Source organism: Schistocerca piceifrons, chromosome X (assembly GCF_021461385.2).
Source record: "Schistocerca piceifrons isolate TAMUIC-IGC-003096 chromosome X, iqSchPice1.1, whole genome shotgun sequence".
Lineage (NCBI taxonomy): Eukaryota > Metazoa > Arthropoda > Insecta > Orthoptera > Acrididae > Schistocerca > Schistocerca piceifrons.
The window spans coordinates 315836577-315861244 of NC_060149.1; the positions used below are offsets into that span (position 1 = coordinate 315836577).

A 24668-nucleotide genomic window follows, 5' to 3' on the forward strand; every position below is an offset into this window, starting at 1 on the left:
CAGTACTGTACCCATTGGTGTTAAACTCGTTTTCAACCAATGATTCCCACAGCTACGGGAACACTACTTGTGATACCTCATAGACAAAATATTTACGCAGTGCTATCAGACGAAAGGATCAACCTGACACAAATTGTGGGAAGTTTGTTTTACAACCTTCATACCTTGGCAATGAACTTTTCCCTACTTGAGATGTCTGTGAACGTTGCTGCTTGAGATGATTTAGGACGAAACTAAATTCCTTCAGCGACGACAATGTTTAAAGAAATCGTCTTAACAGCACAAAATCGTGGTTTCTGAATCGTTTACCGGCCGTACTCTGCAGCATTTCGCTGGCTGAAAGGCAAAAAGCTTACTGACAAATTTCACAGAAGGAAAAGGGGGACGAAATGTCTCCCACTGAAAGATCATGTTTTATTTAAATGATTACAAAATCAGTTAAAACGAACAGTCAGGTTGTCAGTATAAGAACATTACTGATGTCAGTATGATTTTGCACTGCCCAGGGCCTGTAATGCCAAAGGGCCCGTTTAGGTCAGGCATATTGTATACAGAAGTGGAAGAGAGAGCACCACTAAATTCCACAATCCGCATGCATTGCATACACACAGAAATTACTGTTACAGTGTACTATTGGAGCCCAATGAGTGAACTGCATTTTTTTCCGGTGAAAACGAGCACTGGCAAACAGTCTTCGCTACATTAGGTTACTTAAACTGGCGTCACTCTGAGCTAGAATTTATGGTCTGTGACTAAGTATAAGGTCCATGATTCGGATGCGGGTTTTGCAACTATGAAATACTTTCCTACATTGTAGGAGTGAATATTAAATCTGAACTAATAATGCGAAAATTTCGAACTTGGATAGCTTAGAATGAAAGTCATTCTTTTTATTGCAAAGGAAAAGAATTGATTTTCTAAAACATTGTCTGTCATACACAACTTGAAACAGGTCATGTCGAACAAATCATATGGAAGAACTGACAGCGAAGTATATCGGAAGGCAGTAAGATCTCTGCCTTTTGGCAACACACACACACATTCTTTTTTATTTTTATTTGTTTGTTGTGCTCGACTATCGGCGAGGCACGAAAACGTCTGTGAATGAATTTCTTAGTTTTGAGTACACTTAAGAAAGAAATATAAAAACTATGAGAGTTACTGATTTATGATGCTTAGTTTGCAGTCAGTTCTGAGTATTATTAGTAACTACGCTCCAGTCCCTAAACCTAGTTACAGAAATGCGAATCAGACGCATTACGTATTCCAGGCCGTAGCAGCCGCAACTTGGAGACACGAGCTATGGTCACTTCCCAGCCCGCTGTAAGATCACATCTGTTCGTCTTCTTCCTGCTGGTATTGTAACTGAGATTTGGCAACAAGGCAATGTATGTTTGGCAACTCTGTGATCGACGAGTTACTTCCAGGTGTGCACGAAATTAAGCCTCAAAGTTCACTTGATTTTACCTGTCATTTCCATTGAATAATCTGAGTTATTATAGCTTGAGGTGTAAAAAAACATTGTAAATTTACGGTTTTCAGCGCAGGAAAGTCGTTCCGCGTGGAAATCGCAACTAATCTCGTGCTTCAAGTAGCGGTTTACGAGTTCTAGCCACTATTGGTCTCGTAAGAGGAAACTAAGACACATACTTCTTCGCCAGCTCTGTGATAACTTGGTGACCTGTGAAAAGGTGTCTGATATGGTTCGCAGTTCCAGTCTCACAGAGTGTAGTGTTGTTATCCCTTCCGTGAAAGAGCTACAAGCAGTCAGATCAAACATCGATAAGGAAATCGCAAGAAAATACTTTCGGCTCATTGTGAAATGGTGAAAAACTTACAATGCTGCACAACAGGTAACGCCTCCTTCCGCTGCTGCAAGGAAATTTTGGGTTTCTAGGAATACATAACTTTATTTATGAAATGCCACATTTGCATACCTCTTGAGTATGACACAGCATACCAATTAAACACAGACCCAATCAAAATCTAAGTGAGTAGTATTTTACCAATTCATGACGGTAGAAGTACGCTTGTGTACAGATACTCAGTTTTGTTAAAACAGTCTTTCGTTGTAAGGTTATCGTGGGTAGCTTTATTTCATTTTTTATAATAGTACAGTTCACAATTTTCGTAAGGTTTCCTTTAATGTTGTTGAAACAATAGTAAACATGAGAGAGATATTAATCAACAACGATATATGCGAATTCACTGATGTCATCTATAACAGTCTGAAAATGCACGTGCGGTTTATTGATTACATGCATGTAGAAAACTTGTTCTGAGTTAAAGGTGTCAAACAAGGCTTGAAGAAGAATAAAATACCACTACCAGACGACAGCTAATGTAGAAAATACTTTTCCGACGTATTTTGGCACGATGCGCTCTACCCATACATAATACAAAAGTTTCGAGATGCATCTATAAACCTGAAATGAACAAAATGTCGCAGAAGTTAGCCCTTTTTCCACATACGACTATTTTGGATTGAGAAGTGAAGGAAATTATGTTACAAGTTCCATTAGATTGATAATTTTAGCAGACAGCAGAATTGCGTTTTAAAAAATACAGCGGTGAAAGTACTCGAACTCACTACATCTTATCTACCGTGCACGATACTTACCATTACGCCACTAGCTGACACGGAGCTATAACAGCTCCAGAAGTCATCAACAATTCCCCCAGAACTTCTGCATTCCACAGCGCTGTCGGATAATGCTTATCACTAGGTCAATACTTATGAGAGACAAACAGTTATACCTTTTCTTTTACACTGCACGACGTTTTCGACAAACCGATCGCAATAGAGTAGCTCAAGTCGAAAGGAACACTTCTTATTTTAATTTCTGCATCCTACACTGTTGACAGTTCTGTGTTGGTCGCAGTTTCGTGATTTTATTTTGGTGATTACAAAATAATGATGAATGCATGCACTGGGTAGCCGAGGCAGCTAGTTCATGGTGATTCGGTCAACCAAGTAAATAAATTTACTGAACATGCTGCAAATTGATACAGGGAGCCTGTGTGTCAGAAATCTCAGCCAGTGTGGTACAGCGGTGTTATGATAGAAGAATGAGCCCGTGAGAAGAGGATTTGGTGGTCTTTTGGGCTGATGATGGATTCATATATCTATGGACTGGGTTCGATTACAACTTCGGTCAATGATTTTAGATAAGGAGAGACAGATTCCATTCTCTTCTGGATACACCAAGTGGAGAAGATATAATGGCATTGTGGTCTGAAATTCACATTAAAAATGATATTACTTCTTTACCAAGTAGACGTTAGGTTGAGCCATAATAAAGTCTGGAGTGGCGACATGTAGAAACACAACCACCAGTAACCTTTCTTATACTAGTTATTTATTTCTAGTGTCGAATCAAAAGCTATGTAGGCTCTTGGGACACTTATTCCATCTTTATCTGAGCTTCTGTATATCGATAAAATTGGTTCTGAACTGGGAATGCAATTCAGACCGCCCTTAACGCGGAATTTGATCCCTTCGTGACAATACAGCTCGGCTACAATTTGTTGTTTGTTCGAAACTGCAGATTCCTCAACATCTCCACATATTGCGCATGAATGGGTTCGAATCCTGGCCCGGCACTAAAGATTTCATTATGTATTATCAAGCTCTAGCTTGAGAACACCCATCTCCTGGTGGATAATAATTTCGATTTTTAATGTATTTTCATTCGTTGTCAACACTAAAGATATTTGACGTTTTCGACTCCCTGTGAGACACAGAACTATTTGCGAGATCACTGTAAGTTCAAGATGTTATTGAGAGCTGCCGGTGGAGAAAAATTCGGTAGCTGACGTCTCTCTGTGTGTAGTCAACAACGATATGTGTGGGGCTCTATTCCCAGTGAGCACTGAACTTTTCGTCATATTATTTTTAGTTCAAACATGCTCACATGTCGCTGCTGGTGCAACAAACCCATATTTAACGTTCGTTTTCTCTAGAATATAACAGCGATAGGTGCCGGGTTGGAGCCCTGGGAAGGAAAAAATTAATGTTTCGTCTCGTCATTTCAGTTAAAACATCTAGCTACTGCCGAGAATATCCGATATGTCACAGTTGTTTGTGCTTCGATATCTATCTTATTAGGTTCTGGGTTCGAATGCCTGTCCAAGACAAAGCTTTACCTCACGGCATTTCAAATAAGTTACTTGTTAAGAAGCAATATTTAACATCTCTCGTAGTTCGTTAACAGGGACAATAGGTGCTGGATAGGAATTCGTGTCTGTTAAAAATGTTAGCGTTATGTAATTTAAAGTTGGTATTTGCTAACTGATACTGTCTAAAATCGAGGTATATCACTCTCTGTATGCCTAATCAGGAATGACTGTTAGTTTCCGTCAGTCACGAAATCTTTGCTTAGTCTGCATGACCTGAGTTTGAATCCATATGCAAAACGAGGCGGTTCGTCGTGTCATTTGAAGTTCATACATATTCTCAACTAGCTGCTCGTGAATAACATAAATTTTTAATGTCATTTTGTGTTAAATAATAAGTACGGTATGTTACTTTGAAGAGGAAATCATGAATACGACGAACTTACTACGTGCATTACCTATCTGACGTAATAATGAGAGTGGTAACATTTCAGGTATGTCATTTATTGTAATAAATGTGAGCTTACAAGCCATTAGGACAGTCTTACCTGTGATAAGGTGTTCCCTGATATTTGTAGTATCATAGTATTACTTTACGTCTTTAGTTATTGCGATACAGAGCAGTGTTTTCTAGTGGTGACTTGTTGGACCCATTTTCAATAATCAAACGATTGTACCAAGGAGCGATTAGAGGGCCTGCCAGACAGCTGCGTAATGTGGGTTGCATGCGAATCAGGCGAAATGCAATTCAGGTCGTTCGGATACTTTTGAGCATGACTGTACATGGGCATAAAGCACCAAAGGTAGACCACATTTCCTCAGAGTTACTGAGATCCTTGGGAGAGCCGGAGGAGACAAAATTATATCACCATCTATGTAATATATGAGATACAGGCGAAATAGCCTTAGACTTCAAAAAGACTGCATTAATTCCAATTCCAAATAAAGCAGGTGCTGACAGGTGTGAACACTAACAAACTCTAGGTTTAGTAAGTCATGGCTGCAAAATATTGATACGAAAGTGGGAAACTAGTAGATACGTATCTAGGAAAAGAGAAGGTAGAGTTCCAGAGAAACGTAGAAATATGCTGGGCTAAAGTGACCCTACGATAAATCCTAGAAGACAGGATGAAGAAAGGCAAATCTATGTTTATAACATTTGTAGACTTAGAGGCAGTTTTGACAATGTTCCCTAGAACACACTATTTCAAATGTTGAAGGTAGCAGGAATAAAATGCAGGGAGCGGAAGGTTATTCGCAACTGATACAGAAACCAGACTCCAGTTATACGAGTCGAAGTACTAGTTGAGAATAGAGTGAGACAGGTTTGTAGTCTAACCCTCATGTTATTCGAACGGAACACTGAACAAACAGTAATGGAAACAAAGAAGAGTTTTGGAAAAGGAAATATAGGTCACAGAGAAGAAATAAAACTTCAGTGTTTTTCGTGATCATCAAAGGACTTGGAAGAGCAGCTGAATGGAATGGACAGTTTCTTGAAAAGACATTGTAAGATAAACATTAACTAAAGTAAAACAACGGTAATGGAATTTAGTCGATTTTAATCCAGGGACGACTTCTGGGCATACGTTACAGCGGTTGTGTCATCATGGGCCATTGGGAACCGTTTGCTTACAGCATTAAGCCCCTGGTTACCACTGACACCAGACCCCATTAAGCATTGCTGGTCTGGAGTCGTAAAAGAGTTGACTGGAGGGTGGGAATGGCGGAATGGCTCTGTTGTCCACAATGATGAGAGTAGATCGGTGTTTTTGGTGGATAAAACATCCATACCCGCTACAGTGCACAGGCTGTTATCCCACTGCTACTGCCATTTCTGCGATAGGAACGTGATGTGCTTTTTCAGCAGGATACTACATGTCTATATACGCCAGCTGCGACGAAACTCTCTTCGTGGTGTATAACAACTACCCTGTCCAACAAGACCACCATATCTCTCACCTACTGAACACGTACTGGACGTGATGATTCGGGTACTTACTGATTCTCCAAGGTCTGCCAAAACCGTTACCGAATTGCAACGAAAGGCAATCTATCGCAGGATGTTAATCGGTACATTTATGATCGTTTGCATGCGAGAATAGATGCTATCGTTTTTGCCAGAGGAGGGGCGCACTGTGTACTGATGCGATTGTTTGGGCACCCTTTAGTGTTTAATGGATGTTTCATTTTGTGTGAATTATGATATACTCTTACAATGGTGAACTACCCGTCATCTCATTTGAGAATAAAATGACGTTGTCCTTGAAAGTATTGTATTGCTTTTCGCAGTATATTATCTTACTACATTTTTAAATGATGGCATTAACTTTTTATGTGCTGCATTATTTTGTTGAAATTACGAAAACTACTCGGAAAATTAAAGTTTGTTTCCAAATGTTAAAACATGTTCCAGGTACAACATGATCACGTGTCAAGGAAAAAATATTCTACCGAAATTCAAAAGCGTACACATGTTCCATGGTAGAAATCCTTCTTCGGTTTCAGTGTGCAAGATGGTGCACGACCAACGAAATATGGCTTAACCGTCCACTCGTCATCTACGGTGTTCCAAGAGCAAAAATGGCTCTGAGCACTACGGGACTTAACATCGGAGGTCATCAGTCCCCTAGAACGTAGAACTACTTAAACCTAACTAACCTAAGGACATCACACACAGCCATGCCCGAGGCAGGATTCGAACCTGCGACCGTAGCGGTCGCACAGTTCCAGACTGAAGCGCCTTTAACCGCTTGGCCACACCAGCCGGCTTCCAATAACATATAGAATTTCATTTTTCATGTAATTTTGTAACTGAAGAATTAACAATATATTCCAAATGACTGTAATAGACTCTGTGACAAAGGAAAGATGAAAACGACGCATCAAGAAGGAATCATTCGAATGGGGCGGAAAGCGGTAGATGTGATGTACATGTACAGGCGAACAAACAACTACATTTTCATGAAAACTGGATAATTTATGCAAATGAAAGAGCTTCGCAAATTAAGCAAATCACTAACGCGTTGCCCCACCTCTGGCCCTTACGCAGACAGTTATTCGGCTCGGCAATGGTTCATAGAGTTAGAGGATGTCCCGCTGAGGGATATCGTGACAAATTCTAATTGTCGAGTAATATTGTCAAAATCCCAATCTGTTCATCACTAAAAACAACTCCAGTCAATGACATTCCGGGCCAGGCCGAAGATGCTTCTAGAGACGCCCAGACAGCAGTGGGATACCAATCTCCCACAACTGCGAACGTTTGGGGCATTATGGGCAGTATCCTCTAACCAGCTCGGGATTTGACGACCTAACGCGCCAATTGGACAGAATTTGGCATGATATCTCTCAAGAGGATAACCAATAACGCTATCAATCAATGTCCAGCTGAATAATAATTTGCATAAGAACCAGAGGTGGACCAACCCGTCTTTGGTTTGCTAAATTTGTAAAGCTCTTTCTCTTGAATAAATTATCCAATTTTTCTGAAACTGTAATCAGTTGTTCGTCTGCACATCACATCTACCGATTTCCATCCCATTGAGATAATTCCTTCATGGTGCGCAGTTTTCTTGTCTTAGAGTGCATATTATACGGCACTTGAATACGTAGAACTCGAAATATTTACAGGTGTTGCAGGAAACACTGCTTTGTGCCAAACAAACACGAATACTGTAGAAAATGTCTGTAACTGCTGATCGCGGCCTCTAGTGTGGATTTCTTCATGTAATTCTAAAATCAGTACCAGACTGAAGTACCGACCACAAAACATATGTTCCTAGGCGCACGGTCCTCTAGGCACTACTCTCCCTTACTGAACAGAATTGATGAAATAGGATGTTTTTGGCATTACTTGACTGAAGAATGGATATGTCGGTAGAAAACATCCTGAGGCACAAGAAATTGTCGGTTTAGTAATTGGAGGAAATTTGGAGGGTAAAAATTATAGAGGGAGACCAAAGCTTGAATACAGTAATCAAACCTATAGAATGGAGCATGCGGTGGCTGTGCTGTGTTGAAGAGGCTTGCACAGGACAGACTGGAATGGAAAGCTGCATCGAACCACTTTTAGTACTGTGAACAACAACAGCAACTACGAGGGTTACCTAGAAAGTAATGCACCGGATTTTTTTTTCTTCAACAATTCTCTGCCCGCATCTCGTGGTCGTGCGGTAGCGTTCTCGCTTCCCACGCCCGGGTTCCCGGGTTCGATTCCCGGCGGGGTCAGGGATTTTCTCTGCCTCGTGATGGCTGGGTGTTGTGTGCTGTCCTTAGGTTAGTTAGGTTTAAGTAATTCTAAGTTCTAGGGGACTGATGACCATAGATGTTAAGTCCCATAGTGCTCAGAGCCATTTGAACAATTCTCTATTGAACATAACGAGAATTACACACACGGAAGAATTGTGATTTACCTACACATCTTATTTTTCCACGTAATCTCCATTCCGTTCTATGGCCTTCCTCCAGTGCGAAAAAAAGGCGTGTATGCCCTGTCGCTACCAATCCTTGTCCTGGTGGCGGAGCCACTGCTTCACTGTGTGAACTTCCTTTGTTCATTGACAGATGCACCACCAACTGCCGAGTCGTAATGCGTCTGTCCTCGCGATTAACATCAGCTCGCAGCAGGATGTCAGGTGTGACATGCTACTGTCACTTGATTACACTGTTTTCTGCCAAAACAAGCCAGCCAGCGTGGCCGAGCGGTTCTAGGCGCTTCAGTCTGGAACCGCGCGATCACTACGGTCGCAGGTTCGAATCCTGCCTCGGGCATGGATGTGTGTGATGTCCTTACGTTAGTTAGGTTTAAGTAGTTCTAAGTTCTAGGGGATTGATGACCTCAGATGTTAAGTCCCATAGTGCTCAGAGCCATTTGAACCATTTTTGAACGTCTCCTCGACCGCTGCAGATCGTGGAGCTCCGCCGAACCGACTTCTAATGATCTTACCCTCCGTACACTGTACTTCTGTCGACAGCAAATCCTCCATAGGCTTTGCACAAGCGTTTGTGAATAATCCCTACAGTTTCTTTCTCTGAAGTGAGAAATCCAATGACGGCACGTTGCCTGTAACGTACATCACCTACAGACGCCATTCTGAAACGGTCTTACAGATATTCCAGCTGTCGGGAGTGAAGAAAACTCGGCGTGTTCAGTCAGGAGACTTCAAATAATACATACGTAACGATTGGCATTCATAGAATTTTTTTTCGGCTGAGAAAAAGAATGCGGTGCATTACTTTCTGGACAACCCTCGTAGAACAACATATCCTTCCCATTATAATTTTAGTGTCCTTTAGTCCATTGCGTTTTCTTTTTCTTCTGATTCTTCCTGTTACTTCTACACACTCCTTCCTCGTCCTTTTCCCTTTTGTCCTTCCTGTTTTCTTTCGCCCCTCACAAAACTGCATCCCCGACGGATACAGTGCTCAAGACTTACACCCCTAGATATGCCACTGATCAGGGTGATCAGGAAACCCGGCAGGCCGAATAAGTAAGAATAGGTCACTTGCCTGGGAACAGTATTTCTCGTGCGCAGTGCTAGTTGCTAGCATACCTCTCGCTTACCAAGTCGAACAGTGACATTAATGGGAGATCAGCCATATCAAGAACTTGTATGGATGTTAACTATTAGTATCATGTGAGCGACGAGAAAAGAAAATATTAAATTAGAATTTCTGATACTAATGGCTAATCGACCTATAATCTAATTGGATAATTTGTTAGAAAAACTGAAATCTTCCAAATAAAAAAGAATAAAGCGATCAGTAAGATGGGTACGGGTGATTCTACTCCAACGCTGTCAAATTATATAGATGCATCTGCAATACAATGTTTTATTTGGGCGGCCGATGCTGTACACTGTTAATGGATTTTAATAATTAATTCCAAGTAATAAAGGAAAGAAACACGAACACATGAAACAGAATGTGTTGTGATTAGTACGTGATACTGTTAATACAGCTTTAAATTTACAGATTTATGTGTTTTGAGCTAATTACTGTCACTGGAAGCTTCATGATACTAATTACGTTAATTGAGGGCAATTAGCTCGAGGTATTTAAATTTCAAACACACCAAAAGTATGGTAATGAAAACTCTCTTCGCGATATCAAACTGTATATCTGTCTTCCGTTAATTTTAAACGAGTTTATTTTATTACACTAAAAATTACGTTACATGAGAACCCGAAATTAAATATTAACTAGAAACCCGACATAACAGACATGTTACTGGCATCGGCGCGCCAATGGAATCTTTGTTGTAAATTTAGATTAAATGTAACTTGCAGAATTTAAATGTCGAAAAAAAATTGTCTACTGCAATAGTGCATATGACACAGGAAATATCATAACGAAATGCACGATAGCACATCAGGTAGTTCAATGTAGTGAGTGCCATGAGGAGCAATCTCAGTCAGTCTGGGAAGCAGGTTTCCCAAGTGTCAGCTTAATTTAGCGTAATTCCTGTTTCTTCAAGACTTAGTCAATTTCTGAGCGGTGCCTCAGGACTGAATGATTTTGGCGCGAGTTGCAGTTCGTGAAATTGAGGATTTGGAGCAGTTTTGAGCTACAGTGTATAAACTGAAATTAATTCTTTATGAGCATTCTGAGTCTTTAACATTACTTGATTGGCTTCTGAACTCAGAATCTGAACTGTATTGAGAAGCTTCAGACTTAGAAATACTTCAGTGAGTCACTGAACACTGTTAAAAGAGGTTCAGATTCAGCGGTCTCTTGTGAATTATGAAGCTAACCTTGAGAACATCGGTGATGCACTTCCATGCAATCGAGCTTATAGTTATTAGTGAATAGACCAAAAACTAAGCACTCCTAAGTAGCAGTTTATGCTTTTGTTTTGTGGTGACTGAATAAACAAACTGGTGTGTCGAAGATTAATTCATTGGTAGTGCCTCAAGTCCTTTCAGTCATAATACTACAGTTCTACAATTTTTAATTTATGCTTAGGTAGCTAGAGATAGCCAATTTCAGGAGAATGCACAACAATGCAAAGTTGAAAGTGCAGATTCACGAGTGTGAACAGCGGATCTGCGAGAGCAATCAACGTGAACAGTGGCCTAGCACGGGGAATTCGAGAGCGACCAGAGCACCGTAGGGAAAACCTGTAGTAGTTATATAGCAGACGCAGGGTTCCCATAGCAATTAACACGAAAAACGAAGAGAATAGAAGAGCCGACATAACAGTTCTGATATGGCACGTAGTGATTGACTTCTTAGCTAGTGTACTGACTGCTGGTGCGACGTGCCGTCGGCTTTTTACGCTGGTCTCCGGCAGAGAGCGTCGCTAATATAGCTTTCTTAAGGTATGGGGACCAACCCGAGAACGACGTAGCTAGCAACTTTTATCGATGCTATCACGCGCGGAAATACAAGGTAGTCTGCGACGGATAGTGAGTTCTAGCTAATCACAGTTAACTTTTCAAAATACGATATCTTGTAAACGATTCTCACTAGAATCCTGCAACAAACATTACGAACATTTTAATCTACCCTATTGTGGTTCATTAATGTCAATAGGCGATCTTCCATTTTAAATAAAGTTGATGTTTGCACAAAAAATACACTTTCTAGGTATTATTACGATCTGCATACTGGCTAGAGAGAACGAGAAAGAAAGAGAGAGAGAAAGAGAGAGAGAAAGAGAGAGAGAGAGAGAGATCCGGAAAGACATGAAAGTGAAAAAATTAAGGCAATAGTGAATTCACTGACTTTAAAATGTCATTTCACTTACCTTTGGTCATATGCAAGAGACGCTTGCTCTATGAGATCGAGCATTATCTTCTTTCCAGAGTTGAGCTCGCTTACTAACTGCTGGTAGAGGCTGTTGAAGTGATTCCTCTCTTTTAGAAGATGGTTTATCTCCTCCCGTAGTTTAGAGTTTTCTGCTAGAATCTTATTGAATTTCACCGTTACCTGGCAAAAGCATACAATGTGTAACAGAAAACAGTGAATAAATACGTTATTCAGGTAAAAGATTTAAAAGGACCAAAATAGATTTCAGTTGTATAAAGAAATATTTCAAAGATATTTGAGGTTTTTTAACATCGATAATCCACACTGTCAAGTTTAATGACTAAACCTGTGCTGCTCATTTAATGGTAATGTCTCACGATACAATTTAGAACTGGTGCTAGGAACAACAGAGGTTAATTTCTGTCATCAAACTGAGTTTTAAAAAGCTCTTTATGACTAAAGTTGACACTTTCCTCTAGTTGTTTGACCCAGACACTTGAGGAATCTGGTGGATACTGTAACTTTAGGCGTACCTAGGTGAGCTAATGGGCCAGCTACAACTCCTTCGAGGTAGACTGAATTTAATGCATGGATGAACGCTAGCGGGCCCAGGTCACAGGACGCGACGCGGCCAGGCCGGGCAGTTAAACGTTTGCGGCTAGCCACGTGCAGAGACAATGAGCGTGTCGCCGGAAACGGGTAAACGCCAGAGCTCGGAATTTGGATTGCTGATGCTCGCATTGTCTTTGTGGAGAATATGCTCCAGGAAATGGTGGAGTCTCAGACTTTCTTAAAAATGGCGAAATTACAGAACTCATTAAGATTCGATAGTGACTCACATCAAATATTAATGACAATCGGAATACATTTGCGATCTCAGACAAATGAGGCACATCCAGTGACACTACAGTGTCTCAATATCTTTAAAACTACAGAAGTTAATATCACCAGGGAATAAACATTTTTCACAAAGTCCCTGTGAATTAAAAACTTTTAATCGCTCCATGCGATTTCAACAACCGATATTTCAGATGATAGCATAGCACTGTATCTGTCATCCCTGGAAGCTATGTACCTGTATCTAATTTATTTATTGACTTACGACGTTTTTATATGTTTTTCATTATGTAAATGTTTGTCAGAACATCGTGTTCTCTGTATTTACGCAGCAAATGAACACAGCATCAGTACCTCATATTTTGGCATACCGGTTACTATTTTGCCAGTAACTTTTTTCAAATGTTGGTTGCAAGTGCTGTTAAAAAACTGTGCTAAATTAAAAGTAGTCAATCAAAAATGGCTCTGAGCACTATGGGACTCAACTGCTGATGTCATTAGTCCCCTAGAACTTAGAACTAGTTAAACCTAACTAACCTAAGGACATCACAAACATCCATGCCCGAGGGAGGATTCGAACCTGCGACCGTAGCGGTCCTGCGGTTCCAGACTGCAGCGCCTTTAACCGCACGGCCACTTCGGCCGGCAGTAGTCAATCGCGTGTGGCAGTGGACACCACAAATGAAAAGTTAACCAATAGACTCTTCTGTCAAGAAGGCATAAATAATTGTTTAAAAAGTATCTAACGACAATCTGTTGTCATTTAACGTGAGCGCACTTCCACAAAAATACTAGAATATTTATTTATGAACAAACCTTTATTTACAATTATTGTGAATTATCTGTGTGTTACAGAATGTTTATAACATTCCTTTTCTTTAAATATTGTTATAATATATTAATTTACTGCTGGAAAGGGGTCAAGTGAGTCAAATCATGTCTACAGTGTTTGAGAACGATTTATTTTTGAGGGGGATGGCCTTCAACCAATGAGAGTTGAACAGCGGCGCAACACTTATAGTTCGAAAGGTTTGAATGTGCTCCAGAGTAGGATAACTTTTGCCCCTTGATTTATGTAACTGAGAATCGACAGAGTATGACTTACTATTGTTCGTACCGTGTGTGTTAATTTGTGAATGATGATGTTGAACTCTGAACTGTTTTGAGCTGTTGAATATTGCGTGTATTGTGATTACGCAATGGACTTAGTTTTCGAGAAACTTTGATGACTTATGTGTGGAGATTTTGCTGCCATTCTCGTAACGTTATCAAAGTAACTTTACTGCTATTTTCTGTCTGTATTTTAACTGAATATCGTAGGACCACTCCTCGTTTATTTGAGATGTTCTTTCTTGAATAAACATAATTCAGCATAATTTTCTGTTGTCTTCATCAATTACAGACGTTAGAATAGAACCCTCTTTATTCAATTATTTGTCTATCTTTTATTTTATATTTTTATGTACTTGATTAACTCACAATTCTAGCCAATGCATAGACTATTTGACTGCTGGATCACAGCTACAGATTATTATTTGCAGCGAATTGGCTGTTGGACATGAAAGCGGACGTGCGCGGCTCGACCCAGTGACTATATCGAGCTATCCTTTTTAAGACAGAGCCTTGCACTGCCGAATTCGGGATATTAGCCTAATCTCTTTAGAACCGCAATTGCAATTCTTTGATCCAGGTCCCAAATCTATTGCATAATAGGCAGTTTGTGTGGGAACTCTGAGCATAATATTTTGCACCAGTTGCGTTCTTCAGAATCGGTAGCAAAAGTTATGTGTTCGAAAGTTAGCCGCTGAGCTTAAAAAAAGAAGAAGGAGACTATGTAGAGGCATGCTGAGTTCGAGTCTGCAAGCAGCGCTGACCTCGACGGCATCGTAGTGACACGGCACGGCAACGCGGGCCACTGGCGATAACTTCGAGTTCATCGACAAAATTCAAATGGTTCAAATGGCTCTGAGCACTATGGGACTTAACTACTGTGGTCATCAGTCCCCTAGAACTTAGAACTACTTAAACCTAACTAACCTAAGGACATCACACACATCCATGCCCGAGGCAGGATTCGAACCTGCGACCGTAGCAGTCGCACGGTTCCGGACTGCGCGCCTAGAACCGCTAGACCACCGCGGCCGGCAGTTCATCGACAGCATCCACACTTTCGGCAGCAGCAATATAGCAGAAGCAGCCAGCATGACCCACAAGTTAAGTACATGCGTCAATAGCGTTAATATGTGTGAACCCACACGGTCATTGTCAGTGATGGAGCTTCTAACAATTAAGCAATCACCCAGCATGTGTTGTTCCGATAATGTCAGTGGGCCACGTAGTCCAAAGTCTGAACGTTGTAATAGGTGCCTTGAGAGGGACGATATTAGTGGAGCAGATAGTATGAAATCAGAGGAAGGAGATGTAATTGCGGGTGGTTCTATGGCATGGGTAAGGGAAATTCTGACAAACTTTAACTCTAAAATGGAGATCTTGGATACAGAGACAGGTTCAATAAAAACAGACATAGGTTCAATAGAGACAAGTATAGCAGAAACAGTAAAAGTTGAGATGAAGAAAATTAAATCAGATCTAGAAGCGATAATTTTGTCAAGAGAAGAAGCTATAAGGGCAGATGTAGGAAAAATTTCTGAAGAAGTTGGCCTGGTGATCACCAGCGTCGTCGACACAGTGGAGAAAAATTTCGGGGACTAGTTGGAGAAGATACAGGACGAACTGGGTGGCGAAATGAAAATTTGATTGCAGAGGCAAAATACACTTGAGGAATAGACCACTAAGTCTATTGACAATTTGTTAAGTAGAGTAGCAGAATATGAAAGAGAGGTGCTTAAAAATAGAGAACATTTGGAATCAAGATTAAATAAAGCAGCTGTGCAGCACGAACAGCAGTTTAAAGACATGACGGCAGAATTGAACTACTAAGCAGCGAATGAGGTTACTACTGTGTTAGATATTCCATGGTATAATTCAGGAACTACGAAGTGTTTTGCAAATGATGCAAAATACCATCCAGTTGATTTTCTCGCTGCGTGTGAATATAGTTTTCTGAGCGGAATGTCGGAAGCGACAAAAATTAAGTTTGCTAAAATAGATCTCGAGGCCGATGAATACTCATGGGCAAATTGATTGAGAAAACTGCTCTGACCTCTACTGACACTTGTAATTGAGGACACTGCGCAGGTGCCGTTCGTGGTCAAATACAGCAACTCAACATGCAAGCTCGGCTAGCTTTTTCATTATTGTTCAAGCATGCATTTATCACCGTGTTTTCAAATTTTTGTCCAACCCTGTATCACTAATCGCCGTTCTTTATTCCATAGATGCATGGGAACTTGTAGCGTGAAAAGCTGTCGCCGACAGCCGCATTGCAGCAATGTATTTCCTGCAAAACTTTCGAAATAGAGCCAAATTTGGAAGTATTTATCGGCAGTCTGATGATGCTATAGCGAATTATACAGCGTCGTTCACAGTTTCATTGGGTTGCGGAGGAGATTCAGTAGATAGAGATTTGACATGGAGCCCATGTGCCGACCGGTGTGGCCGAGCGGTTCCAGGTGCTTCAGTTTGGAACCACGCGACAGCTACGGTCGCAGGTTCGAATCCTGCCTCGGGCATAGATGTGTGTGATGTCCTTAGGTTAGTTAGGTTTACGTAGTTCTAAGTTCTAGTGGACTGATGACCTCAGATGTTAAGTCCCATAGTGCTCAGAACCATTTGAACCTTTTTTTTTTTTTTTTAACTCACGTCCAGATGTACCGTTTGGATGTAAAATAACTTTCCAGAACGGATCACTTTCAATTGTCCCGCTTTACTGTACGCACACAACGTAGACAATGGGATCTGACATGCGTGTTTGGAAATTTGTGGTAAGTTTCTGTGGGACCAAACTGCTGAGGTCGTCGGTCCCTAGGCTTATACACTACGTAATCTTGGGGAATACACACACACACACACACACACACACACACACACACACACACACACACACACATGTCCGAGGGAGGACTCGAACCTCCTACAGGGGAAGCCTCGCGAACAATAGCAAAGGGCACCTAGACTGCGTGGCTACCCCACGCGGCACATGCGCGTTCAAAAAGTGTCCATGACATGTGAAATGTTACGGGAACTCATTGTCGGATTCTCTTCTGTGTTACGAAGGACGTTCCCTTCAAAGTCGAGTGCGTATCGTGTCCGTGTAGCACCACAGTCAACTTGCGAACGTACCAGTTTCTCCCAGCCTTTGTTGCAGTCGGACGAAAATGGTATGTGATGTCATTTACAATCGAGACTGACCATGGCACCCTCTTCTCAGTTTGTGTGTGTGCCATAAAGCAGGAAATTTGGAAGTGATCCGATCTTATTTTATATCGAAACGGTAAATTTTCGAACATGTGTCCCTGTCTAAATTTTATTTACGAAGTCCCCTCGACTACTCACGGAAGCCTGTAATACGAATTATGAAGCACGCTGTATTCAACACAGTCTGAAAAAAATATACGCGTCAAAGGAATTATATGCAGGAAAGTAAAAGTATTCCATAATCAATTTTCACTCTGCAGGAACGCTGATTTAAAACTGTATGGGAGCCGAGACCTCTGCCTTTCGCAGGCAAACGCTCTACCAACTGTTAACCGAGCACGACTCACGAACCTTCCTCATAGCTTTACTTCCGTCAGTACCTCACTCATTTCCTGCCTTCAAAACGTCACCGAAGCTCTCCTGCGAAACATGCCGAACTAGCATTCCTGGAAGAAAGAACACTGCGAAGACAAGGCTTAGCCACAGCCTGGGGGATTGTTTCCAGACTGAATTTACGCTCTGCAGCAGGTTAAGGTCCAGGTCTAGTACACAGTTTTTATGTCAGTAAGTTTCAAATAGACATTTGCTCACCATGTCCTCGATTTAGAAGTTGAAGAGGAGACCAAGACATCTCACGGAATATTAAGCTTCTTCGGCCTATAGAGAAAGAAAGGAAGCGAAATTTGTTGGTTAATCTGAATATGAGATACACTGTGTCGAAAACCTGAGCGTTGGAGAAATATTTGAGATAGTAGGTCCACTGGGTATTGTGAAGCAAGATTCCGACTGATGTTGTCAAGGATAGGTTCAAGAACCCTGCTCAAGAAGCGGTGTAAGAAAATTTCATAAGGAATGTCGTTAGGATTTAAGTCTTCCACGTCTCAGTATAAATTCAGTGCAGACAATGACATGCACTATCATCTGTGACTTACACATTATCGGAATATATCGTGTAAATGAAATTCAAGATTTTCCCACAAGAGAAAAGTGTAATATCTGTATTAGAAAAAAGTTATTCTTAATATGAATAAGCACACGTGTCCCCCCTTCTGTTGTGTGCAGAGTGTTGTCTCTTCGTGAAGTTTACAACACAATGACACAAAGACCCCATCTGCATGCGGCTTACAAGTGTATATCAAGCAGCGCGTTAGCACGCCCGCGCACATGTGAGTACACACAAACACACACACACACACACACACACACACACACACACACACACCGCAGTCTCAGCAGCATTCAGAGTAATTGGAGACTTCGGTGAAAGTTTAGAATTACAGGGTATCTTCCCCGTAAACGAGTACTCATTGGACGAAGAGAAACCACATCACATGATGACCAATATCAAATCTCAGTTGCACATTCATATTCACAGAAGTACGACTAGCCGATTTCACCTGTCTCAGGACTTGCAATGTCCCGATAGACTACGTACCGGAGGCTCTAGTCCTCCTACGGTGAACATCAAGTAGAGTGAACTGCTGGAGGACTGGTTATTCCTCCTGGTTTACTGTCCCTATTAAGACATAACCCTGAAAGTAATATCACACTAGACTAACGTTGGACCGCTCTATCCAATGGGCAAGTAAAATTCCACATTATTTTGTTTGTATCTGGAACCAAACCGACTTTTTCCGCAGTGCTGCAGGCTGCGTGATTGACGCAGCGTACTGTAAGCAGCAGAATGGTCCGGCACTTATGTCGGGAACAAGCCGAGACGATGTTTGTGTACGGCCAAGTAGATGGAAACGGTCGAGAGGCAGTACGGCTATACTATACAAAAAAACGAGACCCTCACAGACACCAACCACGCCACACAACATTTCAAGCCCTTTCTGGGCATTTGTGTAATTGTGGGTGGTTTCAGACAAACGAACGCGCAGGGAGACGGCAGATTGTGCGGCCTCCAGATCTGGAGGACCGGGTTCTACGGGATATTGAGACAAACCCGAGTACAAGCTCCAGGAAAGTGGCCCGCCAACATACTGTAAGCCAAAGTACGATTATGTGTATCTTGCATGACAACCGCTACTATTCCGATCACCTGCAATCCAATGGAAGCCGCTTTGAATTTCTGTTGTGATGTGGATGCAATGCAGCTCTGTACCGTATTCCAGGACAAGTCGTTGTCGCACACCGTCAATTTCCGCACACATATTAATAGGACCTGTTTTCCTCGTTTTCCAGCCACGAACCCATCCCTGCAGTTTTTCTGTTTTATTAATGTTCACCCTTCATATTTATCTATATATGTCAGTAGCGCCCTTTGATTGCGATAGAACTGGTTTGTTGCACGTATTCTATACTTTCTTCCGCACATCACCATTGCCAACAGTGAAAATGTCAAGCTACACGTCACCCGAGATGGACGCACACATCCTATACTTTAAAATCACCTCCTACAGTTTCAGGCTGCAAAAACTGCTTCTTTGATGTGTGAAGCTGTCTAAGTAGTGAGAGATTTATACATTACTTCTATAGTCCAAAACTAGCACGAAGTGTCCAGACGTGTGGGGTGTGAGTCATATACACTCCTGGAAATTGAAATAAGAACACCGTGAATTCATTGTCCCAGGAAGGGGAAACTTTATTGACACATTCCTGGGGTCAGATACATCACATGATCACACTGACAGAACCACAGGCACATAGACATAGGCAACAGAGCATGCACAATGTCGGCACTAGTACAGTGTATATCCACCTTTCGCAGCAATGCAGGCTGCTATTCTCCCATGGAGACGATCGTAGAGATGCTGGATGTAGTCCTGTTGAACGGCTTGCCATGCCATTTCCATCTGGCGCCTCAGTTGGACCAGCGTTCGTGCTGGACGTGCAGACCGCGTGAGATGACGCTTCATCCAGTCCCAAACATGCTCAATGGGGGACAGATCCGGAGATCTTGCTGGCCAGGGTAGTTGACTTACACCTTCTAGAGCACGTTGGGTGGCACGGGATACATGCGGACGTGCATTGTCCTGTTGGAACAGCAAGTTCCCTTGCCGGTCTAGGAATGGTAGAACGATGGGTTCGATGACGGTTTGGATGTACAGTGCACTATTCAGTGTCCCCTCGACGATCACCAGTGGTGTACGGCCAGTGTAGGAGATCGCTCCCCACACTATGATGCCGGGTGTTGGCCCTGTGTGCCTCGGTCGTATGCAGTCCTGATTGTGGCGCTCACCTGCACGGCGCCAAACACGCATACGACCATCATTGGCACCAAGGCAGAAGCGACTCTCATCGCTGAAGACGACACGTCTCCATTCGTCCCTCCATTCACGCCTGTCGCGACACCACTGGAGGCGGGCTGCGCGATGTTGGGGCGTGAGCGGAAGACGGCCTAACGGTGTGCGGGACCGTAGCCCAGCTTCATGGAGACGGTTGCGAATGGTCCTCGCCGATACCCCAGGAGCAACAGTGTCCCTAATTTGCTGGGAAGTGGCGGTGCGGTCCCCTACGGCACTGCGTAGGATCCTACGGTCTTGACGTGCATCCGTGCGTCGCTGCGGTCCGGTCCCTGGTCGACGGGCACGTGCACCTTCCGCCGGCCACTGGCGACAACATCGATGTACTGTGGAGACCTCACGCCCCACGTGTTGAGCAATTCGGCGGTACGTCCACCCGGCCTCCCGCATGCCCACTATACGCCCTCGCTCAAAGTCCGTCAACTGCACATACGGTTCACGTCCACGCTGTCGCGGCATGCTACCAGTGTTAAAGACTGCGATGGAGCTCCGTATGCCACGGCAAACTGGCTGACACTGACGGCGGCGGTGCACAAATGCTGCGCAGCTAGCGCCATTCGACGGCCAACACCGCGGTTCCTGGTGTGTCCGCTGTGCCGTGCGTGTGATCATTGCTTGTACAGCCCTCTCGCAGTGTCCGGAGCAAGTATGGTGGGTCTGACACACCGGTGTCAATGTGTTCTTTTTTCCATTTCCAGGAGTGTACATACATTATGAGGTAACTACAACATAGAAACGTTGATCGTAAACTGACGTAATTTTGTTAGTTGCAGCTCCACGTGCATGTTTTCAGTGACTTTTATCACAGTGTTGGAAATACTATTATGAAGGTGACTAGTCATTTCATTCTAATTTCTGAGACAGTACTGCATCGCTGTGATATGTTCTCGGAATTGTCTGCATGTACTTGCGATGTAGGGATGTTCTGTCATGAAGAGTATCGAGAAGTTAAAACTTGTGGTACTGAGTCTTAGCATATAGATCCGGGAGGAAACTTAGAAGCCTCAAAAGACCTATCTGAACTTGGTCAAAGCAGCGGAGTTACGGAGTTTTGTTACACAAAGAAAGAGGGAAAATACATACGTCCACCAAGACTTCTGCTTCATCAGCCTACCATTTTACCGTATATATATTAGCTTGTTCTAAATTGCCTGATATTCGTAAGTAGGATACAAAAGTTGTTACAACCATCTTGAAAATTAGCTTCGTGTCAGTGCCTTATATTCGATATTTATGCCAAAATACAAATTGTTTTTAATTTTTATCTTGGTCACGTGAGCTTAAACTCCTCAGTGGGAGGGGTGCATATGATATTATTGTTATCTCAGGCAGTGGCAGTGGCACAGGTTCCGGAATTTGGGCCGGCCGAAGTTGAGTCCCGTAGTGCTCAGAGCCATTTGAACCATTTGAACCGGAATTTGGCTTGGTTCAAATGGCTCTGAGCACTATGCGACTAACTTCTGAGGTCATCAGTCGCCTAGACTTTAGAACTAATTAAACCTAACCAACCTAAGGACATCACACACATCCGTGCCCGAGGCAGGATTCGAACCTGCGACCGGAGCGGTCGCTCGGCTCCAGACTGTAGCGCCTAGAACCGCACGGCCACTCCGGCCGGCCATTCTGGAATTTCTGTCATTGGAAGACTGGAACTGATGTTCTAAGATGCAGAGAGAGTTTCGAGTGGGAAATAACACTAACCTACTACTGTTACGGGGAACAAACCAATATTATCAATTGCTTTTACTGGACTTTAAAATGATGTAAGGAGCTGATGTGCATTGGGATCTCGGAATATTCAATATGGGTGTGTAGAAAAACTCTTTGGCCAACCTTATCATAAACCGAAATGAATTGTAAATGAATTCAATGTTAGTTACGAAGCAACAGCTTTTAATTACAATTTTTAAAAAAATATGGAGTATCCCTGTACCCAGCAAGGGATTTCTAATGGTGTTGAAAACGAGAAATGTGAACTAGTCACAGCGCTTTTCAATCTCTGAACTTTGTTTCTATATATTTTACGAGGAAATACAAAGTACCATTTACAATCGTATATACTGTATCATATACTGAAGTGAACACCATAAACACAATTTACAATTAAGTAGCCACGTGTTTTGCAGTAACATCAATTGTGTTTGATTTTCAAGCCTGGAGCAGTTTAGGGACACCAAGGAAAGCCTTAAAAGCAATGAGCAGAATGTGGAACACACTGTCGACATACAGTCGGTTGGAATAGAAACCAATAAACTTCACGAATAATATATGTTTTGGTCTACAGTCGCAGTTGTTTATATTTATCTATTGGCTACTGGTTTCGGCACACAGCTCCATCCTCAGACCACACTACGATCAAAAAATTCTAGGACTTAGTTAGAACAACATTGGAAGAGAAATTTCCAAAATGTTTCCCTCTACGACAGGATACGTATGGTATATTGTGCGTAGGTAGCCCTTACAACTGGCGCGCAGTCGCTACCCAAGTAAGTGTGTCAAACACTAAAAAATGAACTAAAATCTCCGCCTGAACAGGCCATGAAGGTCCAGCGGTACCGACCGGCCGCCGTGTCATCCTCAACCCACAGGCGTCAGTGCATGTGGATATAAAGAGGCATGAGGTTAGCACACCGCTCTCCCGGCCGTTTTGTCAGTTTACGAGACCGGAGCCGCTACTTTTCAATTAAGTATCTCCTCAGTTGGCCTCACAAGGGCTGAGTGCACCCCGCTTGCCAACAGCTCTCGGCAGAGCGTATGGTCACCCATCCTAGTACTAGCCGAATCCTACAGCGTTTAACTTCGGTGATCTGACGGGAACCGCTGTTACCACTGCGGCAAGGCCGTTGGCTTAAACACTAAAAGTAAAGACCAATTTTTATCTTGAAATAGATGTGAATTCCAGCCAGTAGTGATAAAAGTATCCTGTACATATAGAGTGGCATGTTTTTTTACCTCTTAAAGAGTCACATAAAAATATATCTAAAAAAAACAGGAAATTAAGCAATTTCGTAATAACATAGTCCCTAATGTTATACAAATTAAACTTCAGATAGCATAACTATGTAGCCAAGTTTACATTGCCCGTTTTATACCGTTTGCACCACTATAAAAGATCGATCTGACCATGAATCTGTACACTGCGCAGGTGTCGTCATAATAATAGCATTATATATTAAAATCGCCAAATTAATTTTATTCAAAATAAATCCAGCATCCGGCGGGAATAGTGACGCAGTGTGGCTATGTGTTACTCTCTAACCTCCTGGCGATGTTGCATCGCACCTTATCCACGCCATGTCACAGCTCATCGACCGGCTCCAGCCCACGTAATCACGCCTCGTAGGTGACCTGCAGTTCTGACACCCTGCATTAGTAGGCTTTGGTACTAGGCGACCACAAACTAACAGATACAAACGCCTACATCAAAACCAAGGTTCAGGTGCTAAAAACATTTTAAAATACGTAGGCATGACTTACATGAGAATTTGAATAAAATCGCAAGGTTTTTTCGGAAGAATAAATTTAAGATAGGCTTCAAAAACAAAAGCACGTTGCTTAACACGCCTTCCCGTAGCGTTGATTGGATACAGAAATGTACAAATTCAGCTGTTTACAGAATCTCCTCGAAGGAGTATAATAATTTTTATACTGGAAAAACAGAGTGCTATTTTCTGACTGGGTTTAATGAACATACTGAAGTGGTACCTAAAGAAAACTCTTTCTTTAGTACTCACCACATTCAAAATAAGCACACGTTACAAGTTGAAGGAATAATCTTGAAATTTTATATATTGTTCCAAAGAGCCAACTAACGACCATCTTTGAGGAAGTTAAAATCTACTGTCACATGAAAAGAACAGAGGGTTAGTTATTCGATGATCAAACAGGGCTGAGGGAAAAACTATTTCTAGAACTGTTCACAAAATGGATAATACGTTGCCTCGCCAATTTATTTACTGGATCCAATCCTGATTAGCAATTTTCTGGCTTAATTATTAAGCTCCATTCCCCCTCCCCAAGTTTCGGGCTTTGACCACACATGCAAAGTTTTATCAGGTTGTCCTCCCCATATGGCTGTTTCGTAGAACCTTCCCTTTTTCAGCTTACCTTCCATTAGGAATATGGGTGCACTCAACGACTGTGATATTACTTTCAAATGACAGAGCACAGCATTCAGTCGTCCTTATCTTGCAGGTTTTATTAGGCAAATGTAGATTTTGGCAAGTGCCTATCCGTTATCAAGGCACTGTTTCATGGTATCAATGAATGTCCTAATACATCAGTCCCCTGTTGTTCGGGCTTCTGTCACAGTTCGTTCAAGACTATATGACAGAAGCCCGGACAACAGGGTTCAAATGGCTCTGAACACTATTGGACTTAACATCTATGGTCATCAGT

At 42.2% G+C, this 24668-nt stretch overlaps 1 protein-coding gene and 1 pseudogene across 1 annotated transcript in view; both read right to left on the reverse strand.

The window, feature by feature from the left end:
- The window catches only part of LOC124722335 (coiled-coil domain-containing protein 63), a 262170-nt gene that overhangs the window by 115776 nt on the left and 121726 nt on the right, over nucleotides 1-24668 (reverse strand). Inside the window, exon 4 of the mRNA XM_047247510.1 lies at nucleotides 11867-12048. Within this exon, the coding sequence (XP_047103466.1) occupies nucleotides 11867-12048 (182 nt within the window). The remainder of the gene's footprint in view (nucleotides 1-11866; nucleotides 12049-24668) is intronic.
- LOC124723403 lies at nucleotides 23001-23118 on the reverse strand (annotated as a pseudogene).